We start from the raw sequence: 14150 nt of genomic DNA, 5'->3' as shown, positions 1-14150 counted from the left end.
GTGAGTGGTGATGGCGTGGTGGGCTAAAGCACATAACTGGTAATCAGAAGGTTGCTGGTTCAATCCCCACAGCCACCACCATTGTGTCCTTGAGCAAGGCACTTAACTCCAGGTTGCTCCGGTGGAATTGTCCCTGTAATAAGTGCACTGTAAGTCGCTTTGGATAAAAGTGTCTGCCAAATGCATAAATGAAAATGATGTATATATGTATTTTTCCAATTTCTTAAATATGGAAGTGACCGCTATGAAATGATAAAAGCTTTTATCATTTGTTGTTTTATTGTGTTGAGTCTAGTGTTAAATATTTTATGAAAAGATGCAATATTCAGTGCGTAGTTCACAATTTATTTACTGAATAAATCTGGACAAAACACCAAAATGTGTTACATTACAATCAGAGCATCTGAGGCAGATATCCCACCATGCACTCCCCCTCCCCTTGAAAAAAAAACAACCCAAAAAAGCAAATACGGACAAAATAACACACAAAAAGAATCCTTCAAAATTAGCACCTAATCAGCGGCAACTTAAGTAGGCAGTTAATTCTGCAGAATGGGAGAAAAAAAGCACAATGACCAAAATAAAAATAAAAAACTGAAAGAAATTCTGAAGAGCAACTGGACTCCTAACAAATTGTATAAATTCTTCGTAAGATTCTTCTTTAAGGAAGAAGAAAAAAAAAAAAACGAACTCCCCTCTTGCTAGGCAGGCTAAAGCATTCAAAGGGCACATGCCATTGACTAAATATAAATCACGATTTCAAGTAACATTGATATACGACAAAACATGTCTACATGTACCCAATTCAGAACAAGATCATTTAACAGACCTATGCAGGCAGTAGAGTTAATATGAGGTACTCAAGACTATGCAGTCGCAGAAATATCATCTAATACGTATGGAGTCAAATGCAAAAAGAAAAAAAAAAGAAAGAGAGAGTTTCAGGCTGTGCAATTACTGGCACTGACGTTACATCGTTGACTTTTAAACTTAGGGCAACCTTTGATACTTAAGTCAAACCTGTCCTGTGTCAAATGTATTGCCTACATTATTCATGAAAAAAAAAAAAAATTAAGATATTGAAAACCCTGCACGTATTTCTTTTTAAATATAGCAGTAGTTACATTATAAATAAAAAGATACATTTTGCTCCAGCAAAAGAAAAAACTAAATTAAATAGACACTAGTCCAGAGAAGTGGAATCGACCATTCTCCAAGCCTAGGCAAGTCAAGTGCTTGACGTTTGATTTTTTTGAAGGCTTGCAGAGAAAGTTTCAGTTCAGGTTAGAGCAAAAAAAGCAGCAATTATACAATAAAAAGAAACAGCTTAATGCAAAACAAATAATTCTCTTAATGCAGCCTTACAAATCAACAAACAAAAATTACAGTTTGGGATGAAAGGCTAATTCTTCAGCCAGCATCAGCTAGCATATCATAGGTTTTGCAGTATTGACCTGGAGAGTTATTGAAAAAACAAGTTTAATAAAACAAGTTTAATAAAATACTTAAAATAATCAGAGAATCAAAATACAGACAGCCAACAAATTGCATTTGAGGAATAGATTAAAAAGGAGACACGGTCATCTACTTTGACTCTGAGTTCAAAACAGGAAAGATGTTACAGTTTTGCCAGATATTTAGTTTGTTCTCCTTGGCTGTGGTCTTCTGTACTGTAATGCATGTTTGTAGCTTCATGTGACTCGTATGACTTGTGAGCACCACATAAAGTGAAAATAAAAAAATAACAAAAAATGAAGACCCTGCAGAAAGAAAAAACAGCTTAAACAGGTCTAAGGTGGTTAGTTGGTCTCCAGGCTAGCCAAGCTGGTGTTGATACTTTCAGAGTGGTTGTGGGCACTTGTCAAACTAGAAAACCAGCTGGCTGACAAGCTAAACACCAGCTTCACCAGGCTGGGAAACCAGCTATACAAGATTAAAGCAGATTGGCCAAGCTTGGAGACCAGCTAAACCAGCTAAGCCAAACAGGGAGACCAGCTAAACCAGCATAAACCAGCTTAGCCAGGCTGGGAGACCAGATAGACCAATTTAAACCAGCTTAGCCAGACTGTGAAATAAGATAGACCAGCTTAAATGATTTTAGCCAAGCTGTGAGACCAGCTAGACCATCTTAAATCAGTTTGATCAGGCTGGAAGACCAGCTAAACCAGTTTAAACCAGCTTGGTCAGGCTAGGAAGACCAGCTTAAAGCAGCTTGGCCAGGTTGGGAAACCAGCTTAAACCAGCATAGCCAGGCTGAGAGACCAGCTAAACCAGCTTAAAGCAGCTTGGATAAGCCAGGACACCAGCTAGACCAGCTTAAACCAGCTTTGTCAGGTTGGAGACCAACTTAAAAAGCTAAGACTTGCAAACCACCTTAGGCTTGTTTATGCCATTTTTTTTTTTTTACCAGCTAGACCATCTTAATGCAGATTGGCAATGCTGGGAGACAAGCTAGACCAGCAAACTACCTTAGGCTGGTTCAAGCTGTTTTTTCAGCAGGGGAAAAAACTAAATAAGTCTTGCTACATCACTCAATGCCTTTTGCATTGTCCAGAAGTTCTAGCTGAAGGGGTTCCACACCACCTTCTGGAATTGACCATGTTTCTCCATGGAATGGGAAATACAAGACACCATTGCAATGAGTGTATTTTTTGATAATCTAAAAGGACGTGGCATAATGTCTGATGAGTTTGTGCTCAGCTAAAGAACTGTTCTAGTTCTTCTTCCATGTTGGCCTCTGGTACCATTTGATCCAACTCACGTTCTCCCCTCCCATGGGCAGTAGTGGCCGACGTACCAGTGGAGGCTGAGAACCAGGGGTGGTCCAGGATCTCTCGAGAGGTGAGGCGTTCCGCCGGTTCACGCCGCAGGATGCTACGGATGAGGCATCTTGCCTTGGGCGTCAGCGTCTCAGGGATGCTAAACTGGCCACGGCGGATCTTACTGAACAGCGAGCTGGGCTCCATGTCGTGGAACGGATAGCGGCCCACCAGGATGGTGTAGAGCATCACACCCAAGCTCCACACATCCGCCGCCTTACCAGAGTAGCTGCCATTTGCGTTGAGGATTTCTGGGCTCACGTAGGCTGGACAACCATGTTTGTCTGAAAGGGAATCATCAGCCCCTTCCAAAAGGTATGTGTCCTCCAAACTTTCCAACTTCACAAGGCTCCTAACAAAGACAATAATAATAATAATAATAATAAAACAATTAAAAACAGCAGTATTAATAAAGTGTAATATAAGAGAAATTTCCAGCCCGACATCGCAACATTGGCTCAAGCAATGTTGTGAGTTTGGTGCATGACCATCTGTTTGAACGACAAATGGTAGACGAAGTGTTCTGGAAACTGGTTTAAAAACACTTACTAATTTGTTCAATCTTCAATTACCTTCACAATGCAATGACTGACGAACTTGCTGGCCAAAAACCAAAAAACATTTTGAAAGTAGCAAGTTGAAAAATACATAAAATGGAGCATACTGTATGTTTGGTTCAGATGGCTTTGAAGATACATTATACAAAAAATAAACGTTTTCTTTTACCTTCAATACGAAACAACTGTGAAATAAAACATTATGCACATAGAAAGTTGTGAAATACATGAAAATCACCACATGGTTTTGTTGGCTTTCAAGGCAAAAAACTCAAATTAAACCTTTTCAATTAAATCTTCTTTGACCATCTTAGACAAAAACTGAAAACACTATGCATGTAGAAAGTTGTAAAATACATCAAATGGAGCAAATGTTTGGTTATGTTGGCTTTTTAGGATGGATTGAACAAAACGTCAACATACTGTAATCTTCTGACCTTCAATGAGACTAACTGGCCAGAAAATATTTTCGCAAATTAAGTCAAGAAATCCTTGCTTTCAAAACTGCCAATTCAAAAGAAAAAGACCATTTACTTGAAACTTCAAATCATATTTTCCTTTAGCATAGTTGAAGGGTGGTAGTTATATGACAGCACAGCATAAATATCCTTGACATATTGGACAGCAAGTTCCTTTAAAAAAAGCAATATAAAAGACAGCCTCTGGACATTCCTGCCAGCGTAAGCGCAATCCACAGGGAAATCTAGAATTCATCCTTGGAATTATAAAAAGTAGGAATAATACAGTGCATGAGAAGGGATTCCTTAAACCACACTACTGCTTGCCATCATAGTTTGTCATATAATCTTAGAATTTGTACAAAACTAGAGATTGGTCACAATGGTTGACTAGTCTTTTTAACCATCCTACCACCTGTCCACTTGACCCTATACCCTCACATCTTATGCAAGCTGCCTCTCCATCGATCTTACCCGTACTCACACACATTATCAACACATCTCTCACAACTGGAAACTTTCCAATTATATTCAAGCAGGCTCGAGTAACCCCACTGCTTAAAAAAACCAACACATAACCCCAAAGTAGTCGACAACTACAGACCGGTCTCTCTCCAACCCTTCCTGTCTAAAACTCTTGAGAGGGTCGTATTCAACCAGAGGGTCATATTCATCTTGGTTCATCTACACTAACACCAACCAGAACAGCCCGGAACCTGGGAGTGGTGGTAGACGACCAGCTTAATTTTACTGCACACATCTCATCAACCGCCCGGTCTTGCAGATTCGTGCTTTACAACATTAGGACAATCAGACCTTTCCTGTCTCTATAGCTCCTGGTCCAAGCTCTGTTAATTTCAAGACTGGACTACTGCAATGCTCTGTTGCCTGGCCTTACAGCTAACACAATAAACCACTGCAGATGATCCAGAATGCAGTAGTGCCTCTGGTCTTCAATCAGCAAAAAAGGGCTCATGTCACCCCACTCTTAATTTCACTCCACTGGCTACCTGTAGCTGCCCACATCAAATTCAAGGCTTTGACTCTGGCTTTCAGGACAGCCAATGGAACCGCACTCTCTTACTTCAATTCACTTCTTCAGGTCTATGCTCCAACTTGCTCTCTGCGGTCTATGAATTAGTGATGCATAGTAGTCCCATCACAAAGAGGCTCAAAATCTATTTCACAATCGTTCACTTTCTCTGCTTCTCTGTAGTGGAATGAACTTCCAACCTCCACACGATCTGCTGTTACCTTCTAAACATTAAAGAACCAGCTGAAAACACTGTTCTGCAAGCACTTAACCAACCCACACTAATTGCACTTAACCTGCACTTAATGTACAGAAAAGAAAAAAAAATCCTTGTCTGTCTCTTACTTCTGTTCTAACATCTTTACTACTCCAGCCACTGTGAGAACTTTGCAGTCTTATACTGCAGATGTTGTTAAACTTTGTATGACAAATTGCTTGCTATGTGTCTCATTTGTAAGTCCCTTTGGATAAAAGCATCTGCCAAATGGCTAAATGTAATGTAGTCATTCAACAACCTACTAGTCGATTAGAGAGGCGGACTGGTTTTTGATTTACTCTTATTTAGTGATCGTGCTTTAATAAGCATGCTGAAGGTGAGCTGTTAAAACAATTTGCAAGGTAAAACCCTTTCAGAGAAGTTGCATCTTTAAAACTGAAGTAATTTCTAGCATCACCAAAAAGAATTGCCTTATTGTAGATTTGTCAGTTAGGCACTTTGTAATCAAGGATTTGAAAAAATTGTGTAATCAAAATAAATCGAGTAATCATGACAGCCCTTAACTAGTTAACTTTGAAAACATGCAGTTTTGCACATCCCTTCACAATACTAATGCAAAAAATAAAACATAAGATGACTATTTCTTCATCCACGATGAACAGGCTATTCATGTGTAATTTACAAAAGACAGAAAACTCTGTACACTCTGAATCAGTGCATCAACGCACGCAATGAAAACATCTATGAGGACTTTTGCGAGCTGCCTCGTGACTCACGTCGAATCTGAATCATGAAATTTCCAGAATGAAACCATACACCCACTGAGTCTCAGCTAAATACACAATACTCCGATCTCGAAATAGTCCGATTATTTTTCACCATGAGCAGCATTCTACTACAGGGATATGTCGCAGGCTGTCTAAATTACCTGAAGGTCTGAAATTAACAGGGTGTCCCCTTCTTTGACCTGAACTTGTGACCTGTTTCCATACACCAGCAGAATGCCGTAATGCAAAGAGAACATGGCACGCATGCATATGTGAGTCACAGCTCCACACTGCAGCGAGTTACACCAGGTCAAGAGCCTGCAAAGAACACCAGCCTACACGATAGCAGAAACAGAGGACACATGGATGCAAACACCTGCACATTACAGACAGATTCCAGACTAGAAATGTGCAAAACGGTTTTCAAACTGTGGGCTGCAGACCCCCATGATGGCCACAAGGGATTACTAGTGGGTCTGTGAAAAAAATTTGACAAACTGTAATTTTTAACAGCAAATAATACAAAAATAGCTTCACATACAGTAGTTTGGTGGGGAAAAAAAGTAATTATTTTAAGAAATAAAATTTGCTTATAGTTTGATGAAAATTTTTTTTAAGACATATCTGCTCATAGTATGATGTAAACAATTCTCTCCATCCTTGTAAATTACAAATACATTTAAAGAGTTTGTATTTGCATTTTAATCTTATCTCTTATCTTATTATCTTGCTCGCTTGTATGACACGATTCTCTGTAAAGCTGCTTTTTTTTTTTTTTTTTTTAACACTACACAAATACTTTTGAATTGAACAAAAAACAAATCTGTTGTTATTCAAATATTGGGTAGAGAAAAAAAGATGCAAATGTTAATAACATTAAGGATATTTTTTAATCATTTGTTTTGGCTTTAGTACAAAAAATACAAATATTTGATTTTGGAAACAACATGCTGTCTTTATAATATACCGTTTAATATTTTCACACAGTATGAATACTGTAGGTCTGTATACATCAAAATATAGAGTTGCCTTTATATTTTAGGAAGCAGCTCCCTTACAGGGGGATAATCATATTTGAACAACAACAACAAAAAAATTTAAAACCTGAAACTGCGTTGTGAAAACGCAAAGTCTCATGGTGCCATGCTGAAAAAAATAGCACAAATTGTAATGCAATGTCCAAAACTGTCCGCTTGAATGTGTATAGCTGTGGCAGCAGTGCTTTAAAGGGGACTAATTTAAAGACACAACTTTTCAGAGATGGTTTTAACGTGCAAATTGTCTAACAGCTAAAGCACAAGCACACTAATTTCGACATTGCCAATATAAATATAAAAACTACAAATGTGAAAAAAGAAGAAAAAAAAACTAGATAAACCAGTCACAAATCAACTTGTCCATCCTTATTCCAGGCAACAGCACAGTGGTCCCTAGGTTGTGACAGTAGAATATCACGGGGGCGTCGTTCATGACATAACCAAGTCAGGAACTCACTACGCTGAGGTATGCAGTTCTGTCTGGTTTGCCTTCCTCTCTGGTTCCAATCTTGGTGTGCCCTTGGTATTTGATTTCTAGCCAGGGTAACACTCTTGGCCACGTTTTGCTCACAACTGCAATCACTCAGTAAAAGGTGGATGGTTGACACACCAGACCACAGACCATGGGAATAGTAAGGTCACAGGGCTCACATTTAAAGCACTGGGCAACATTCTCCATTTCCATCGAGTGAGCCAGAGGGAATCTAGCTGAGCTGACTCATATGGCTGGCTAATGCCATTTAGCTTCAATGTGAGGGCCACCCAGAATTATAATGCATGCTGGAATTATTTCGGACTAATTTTATTGCCAAGCATATGGTCAGGCAAAATTATAAACTGTGCATTTAGCATATTGGTGCAGCGTAATCTGAGCAAAACGAAAAAGCAAGTAGGTATTGAAACTATTCATATAGGTAAAACTAGACCCTTCAAAAAGAACGGTGGTGGTACTACTATGATACCTTGATAAATACCATGGTTCTACATGATTAATATGGGCTGGTTCCAAAACCTAGTGACTGCCTACATAGATGGAACCTAATAAGTAAGTGATTCAGAAGAGCCTACAATACTGAAGGCAGCAACTGCGCACACCACAAAAATAGTGCATGGAAGTCTCAACTCACAATTGACTTCAATAGAGTTTCACATTAGCATGTTGCTAAGCTAATGATGCAACACTCGAAAATGCATAAAAATACACAGCACACACAAATATTGGGTAAAACAGTCCATTTTAATTAGATTAAAAAGCTTTAAAATGTCTTAAATGCTGCCAACATATTGCATGTCTCTCCAATGTACTTTAAAAAAATAAAAATACCACAGTACAACCAGTGCATGTCCAAAAAATTATGGTATTACCATGGTACATATCCTAAAAATGGTATTAACTTCATACCATGTACATAAAACATGGTAATACCATAGTACTGTGGCATTACCATAGTACAGTCATGATATCAGATGGCAATACAATGGTACTTTTAGCTATAATATGGTACAAAGTGATTACCATATTCATATACCATGGTATTTTCATGATACTCAATAATATATTGGTCTAACCATATTACATGTCCAAAAATGGTATTACCTTTACACTGTGTACAAAAAACATGGTAATACCATGGTACTGTAGTATTTCCATAGTACAGTGATGGTATCCGATGGTTATACAATGGTACTTTTAGACAGAACATGGCACTGAATAATGACCCTACTCATATACCAAGGTATTTTCATAGTATTCAATGGTACTTCAAAAAATACTATGGTTAAACCATGGCACGTGCCCCAAAACTTTGTAATATGATGGTTCTTTTTCATTTGTGAATGAGTTTAAATGTGCTGTCAAGATATCCCAAAACTAGACCATTACAAAAAAGTACTATGGTGTAACCATGGTACAATGATGGCATCAGATGGCAATAACATGGTACTTTGATATATATATATATATATCATGTTAATGTATGATTACCATATTCATATCCCATGGTTTTCCATGGTATAACCATGGTTAATGTCCCAAAAACATGGTTTTTACTATCATGTCAAAAAACATGGTAATACTTCGGCAAGAATGGAAACAGCAGCCTTTAAGCCATTCCATGGCAAATATAAATATTGAGATATATATATATTGAATATAGTCAAATTACACTAGTACGGTCTATTCTGAAAACTCCATTTGAAAATGCATTGAATGTGCATGATCTATTGTATATGTTCTGCTTGAATGCAACCACAAGATGCATTAGATGCTTAACTGGTAGTGTCTTTACCTATCCTCATTCTTGAAGACGAACTTCCTCAGCTTCAGGTCTCTGAGAACCAGGCCGTTGTCGTGGCAGTGTGCCACCGCGGATGCTATCTGATGGAAGAGTCTGGCAGCCTCCTCCTCTCGCAGCTTCTTGCAAGTGCGAACGAAAGAGTGCATGTCGCCATGGCTCCTCTCAAAAAACACGTACGCTCGCGTATCACCCAGAAGAATCTCCACTATCTGATTAATGTGCTCATGCGCGCCCAGCACAAAGTAAGCAGCCAAGGACTCCTGATATCGACTGATATCAAACACCTGGAAAGACAGAAGCAGCATTTGGAATTCAATTAGATGCAGTTATCAATTTTCCCGACATTTCAGGTGAAATGCAAAGGTATTAGCCCTGAAGACAAGGGCGCTTTTTGATACTGGTGTTACCAATACGGCTAGTTCACCCCAAAATTTAAATGTTAACTCTGTCATTATTTACTCATCGCTATGTCAGTCAAACTTGTATGAACACAAAAGGGGGAATTGTTGAAAAATATTGTGGATATTTTTTTCCATAAAATGAAAGTCAATCAGGACCGACAAAAAAGCAGCATAAGTATCATAAAAGTGGTCCATACGACTAATGCTAAACAGGCCAAAATTTAACCACTGTGACCAGGTCTGCATTTCCCAAAAGCATCACAAGCTTAAGTTGATCATAGAGACCACTGGCCATAGTTGAACTTGAGAACTGTTTCAGTCCAATTCATGAATGAATCATTCAGACCAGCTTTGTGAACTGGATCAATCAATTTATTGAAAAGATCAGACTCAAACAAGCGATTCACTCACGAATCGGACATTGATGATCATGCATGATCTTACACTGATGAATCTTAAAAAGTTGACAATATAAGTGGTCATGTAAAAAACACACTGAACAACTTTCCTTTGAGTAAGGTCATATAGCAGGCAATAAGGATTTCAAGCTTCTTGTAAACACGGTTTTCATGCCATATCTATTTTTTGTAAAAAATAAGCTGGTGGTTATCAGCGTTTTAGTGTGCATGTACAGTAAATGCACTCATCGAGCTGAATCAGACCGAACCAGTTCTCAAGTTCGTCAATGAATCATTCAGGGCTGTTTCCCAAAAGCATCGAAAGCCTAGGAAGATCGTAGAAACTATTGGCGCCAATGGTCTCTACGATCAACTTAAGCTTGCAATGCTTTTGGGAAATGCAGCCCAGATAATTTTTGTAAACTGGATCAATTGATTAATTGAACAGATCTGATTCAAATGTCCGTTTTGTGAACAAATCACACTTCACTACTTCTCTAATGAAAGTGCCAAAGAGAGCTAGGGAGGATGTCATGAATTTCAGTGAATAATGACTTAAATTTTGGTCTGTTCCTCACAAAGTCATTATCATATGACTTCAGAAGACTTGGATTATGCTGCACAAGTGATATGCACCACTTCTTCAGAAGTCTTCAGACTTCAGTGTCTTTAGAAGCGATACAAGTATGGGTGACAAATACATCAATATTTTATATTATAAGTCCTTTTTACTAAAAATTCTCCTCCCTGCCCAGTAAGTGGTGATAAGCACGAATAATATGAATCGCCATAAACAAGAAAAGATGAACTCTTAAAGAGAAGCGTGCTTAGGAGGGCTGTTTGAAAGTGGAGATTTATAGTAAAAAAGGATTTAAATATTGAACTTTTTCTTACACACAGATAACATATTGCTTCTGAAGACATGGATTTAACCACTGGGGTTGTACTTTTATATGCTTTTTAAGCTCTAAAGTTTTTGACCCTGTTGACTAGCATTTTATGGACCTATAGAGCTGAGAAATTCTTCTAAAAATCTTAATTTGTATTTTGCAGAAGAGAAAGTCATACATATATGGGATGGCATGAGGGTGAGTTTTTTGGGTGAACTATTTCTTTAACTGTTGAAGGAGATGATGCACAATTGATAATTCTGAAACAAAAGGATGGAAATCCACACAGCGAATGGATCAAAAGGCATTACACCTCTGCAGCAATTCAGAGTCACCAAAACATACACTCAATTTGATGTTGCTTAGTAACAGACACATACAAGAGACAGAGGCTAAATACAACGCGACAGTGGTGGACATTGGAGGCCATTCTCTCATCAGGAGATAAGAGGTTTGCACTAATGGCTTTTCACAATGTCTCATGTTTCAAAGTCATGTTGACTTGTTCTTGCATAAAGCCATGTATTAATGCATGCACACACACATACTCACTCACTCACTCACTCTCTCTCTCTTCATAGGCATTCCCCATCTGATGTTTTTCCCCCACGTGCCTCCTTCAAGAACTTATCACTTAACATTGTGTAATTGTTCAAACTAAATACACATTGCAAAACAGCACACCATCAGTAGTGTTTATTCAAATGAATGGGGAACAAAAGGGAATGTCATTCATTTGATATGAATGAAGACATTGATTTTCTTTCTTGTTTTGCATCTTAAAATATACCTTAGTAATGAATAGTAATTAATGTAAAAAGTCAGATGTTGCAAATTGCAACATGCTACTGTATTCCTTGATCTTACAATGGCATATAGTAAGACATATTTCCATAATGCACAAAACCATTATGCTTGCCTACGAATGCATTTGTGTTCTACTGTTGTGCAATAATGAGTTGTATCTATATCTAGAAACGCTTATTAGAGAATATCTTACCTTGCACACGAGCTCTTCCCCACTGTGCAGGTGGGTGGCTCTGAAAACGTGGTCTCCCTCGATGGGCTCCAACAAAAGGTAATTTCCAATGTAAGAGATGCAGTGAGAAGAGTCGGGGGTCTCCGGGGGGCTGGGAGATCCTAAATTGGGACTGAAACTCTGGCTCGATTCTGTAGTCCTTAGGCAAGAGAGCTCTTCAAAGTCGTGTGCTTTGTGCCTCGATCGCCCATAATGCGAAATGTTAATGGGACTGGATCTCTGTATGTTCATGAGTATACAATGAGGTACGTCCAGATCTATGGGGGTTTAGAGACGGGTCTGATGGACAGGGAGTGCAAGTGAATGACACACAGATGTCCTCTATTTAACACTGTCCGAAGTGCATTACACAACAAAAGGCATGAGGGAAGCAGCGATTTCCCTTGCTTTTAATGCTAACACCGGTTCTGTGCAACACTTCTGTGCAATAACTGCAAAGATTTAAGCACACATGCAATGCATGCACGAATTTTGACCTATATCTTCACTGTTCGCGAGAAAACAGCGTGGTTTTAATTTTAGAATTTTTTTTTTGCAATTGTTACGCGCCCCGCATTGTTAAGCGCGATACAATGCAACGACTTTGTAACGTCACAATCGATGTAGCGCTGATCGGCGCGCGGCAGGTAAATAACGGATTTTTTTCACATTTAACTGCATTAAATACAATGGCGAAAAAAGTGCCAGCTGGCATAAAAAATGCCGGTGGTATCAGTTATTCTGAGAAGACGCTCCGTTTTCATTCAAGCGGGCCTCCGCACAAATAATTTCCATCCAAATATGGCAAGAAAAAACGTTCCAGCTCGCGAGTCTCCTTTTCGTCCCCGGAATTCGTCAAATATTTGCACAAAGGCAGAAGGGACAGCCGACTTTCTCCCCGGGCCTGTCCCTTGTTTCAGAAAGCCGACACCACCATCATCTTCACTTTACTGACGTGGCCGGGAATCTAGTCCATTGAGCTCGCGGGGTCAGCTGCGCACACACACTCATACACACACACACACGCGCGCTCACCGTGTTCCAATGCACGAGCTAACTGACTGACTGAGCTCGCGGGACTGACCTGGGCTCTCCACGCGCGCGACCGCCCCGCCCCCCTGGCGTCACAGCCAACCCACTCTCCCATTGGTCGGCAGGGCTTGACACATCCACGGCCTTGCCATCCATGCATGCGGTCATGTGAGATAATTGTTGTCCTCGGATATTAATTGAAGCACCCTAAATTATCTTTCTATATGGTGAATTCTAGGGGGTGAAAATATACGTGGGCCCTGGATGTCACTTGGTTTCAAGGGACTGCATTGAAGCAAAATGACATGAGGAATAGCATTGCATTGGATAGATAGATAGATAGATAGATAGATAGATAGATAGATTTTTAGACATTACATCATGGAAGTACTGTATTTGTTGAACCGCCTTTAATTTACTTTGATTTTAATAAAATAAAAATAAAACTATTTGTGTCCACAAAGTATGGTTTTCATTAATGTATCACAGTTATGAGAATCAAATGAGAATCACCATTGACAATAATGTGAATTACAAGCAAACTTACAAGTAAACCATCCGGTTGCATTACAGTAGTGAGAATTGGTTGGGAAAATGCTTAATTGTTATGAAAATAATGTCAAAAAATTGTCTTTTAAAAACATACAGTATGTCAAGTTATACTTACATTAAGTATTTTCCATTTTTAAAAATTGTTAGGGTGAAATATAACCCAGAGATTTTCTTCATAAGATTCAATGATAATCATTTACATTTATGCATTTGGCAGATGCTTTTATCCAAAGTGACCTGCAGGTATATTATTTGGCTACAGTATGTTAGCCTATTCGCTGGGCATCGACTTCGTGACCTTCATGTTGCTTCCACCAGTTGAGCTACAGAACTCACACATAGTCAAACAATCTTTTCAAAGAAATCGTTTCATCCCCAACTGATGTTGTTTAGATGTAGTACTTTGCAATTTTAGAAATATGCAGTCATATTTAGATTTGAATCGAATGTTTCCATAGCATTATTTCACAAGAGCAGATCCATCATGTACAAGCTCATTTGGTGTGACACATTGTTGACATGATGTAGATTTTACAGCACTGATCTGAGAGTTTGACAGATGAGACAGTCTGTTATGTCTGTTTAATCGGTTGCAGTTGTATCATATCTTGTTATTTTTTGTTGCACAATATGTTTTGAGCGAGACAAGTGGGTGTTGAATTTCAGAACTGATT

The 14150-nt window shown here is 38.8% G+C and overlaps 1 protein-coding gene across 1 annotated transcript; it reads right to left on the bottom strand.

Moving 5' to 3' along the window:
- Nucleotides 1-329: 329 nt before the first annotated feature.
- On the bottom strand, nucleotides 330-12953 carry LOC127415681 (tribbles homolog 2-like). Its single transcript, XM_051654500.1, has 3 exons — nucleotides 11875-12953; nucleotides 9177-9469; nucleotides 330-3171 (listed from the first exon to the last, which is right to left on the bottom strand). The coding sequence occupies exons 1-3, from the start codon at nucleotides 12142-12144 to the stop codon at nucleotides 2697-2699; spliced, it is 1038 nt and encodes a 345-aa protein (XP_051510460.1). The 5' UTR covers nucleotides 12145-12953; the 3' UTR covers nucleotides 330-2696.
- Between the last annotated feature and the right edge of the window lie 1197 nt (nucleotides 12954-14150).

The sequence above is a fragment of the Myxocyprinus asiaticus genome, chromosome 25 (assembly GCF_019703515.2).
Source record: "Myxocyprinus asiaticus isolate MX2 ecotype Aquarium Trade chromosome 25, UBuf_Myxa_2, whole genome shotgun sequence".
Taxonomy (NCBI): domain Eukaryota; kingdom Metazoa; phylum Chordata; class Actinopteri; order Cypriniformes; family Catostomidae; genus Myxocyprinus; species Myxocyprinus asiaticus.
Note: the sequence above shows the minus strand (reverse complement) of the source record. Positions and strands in the feature narration are given on the sequence as shown.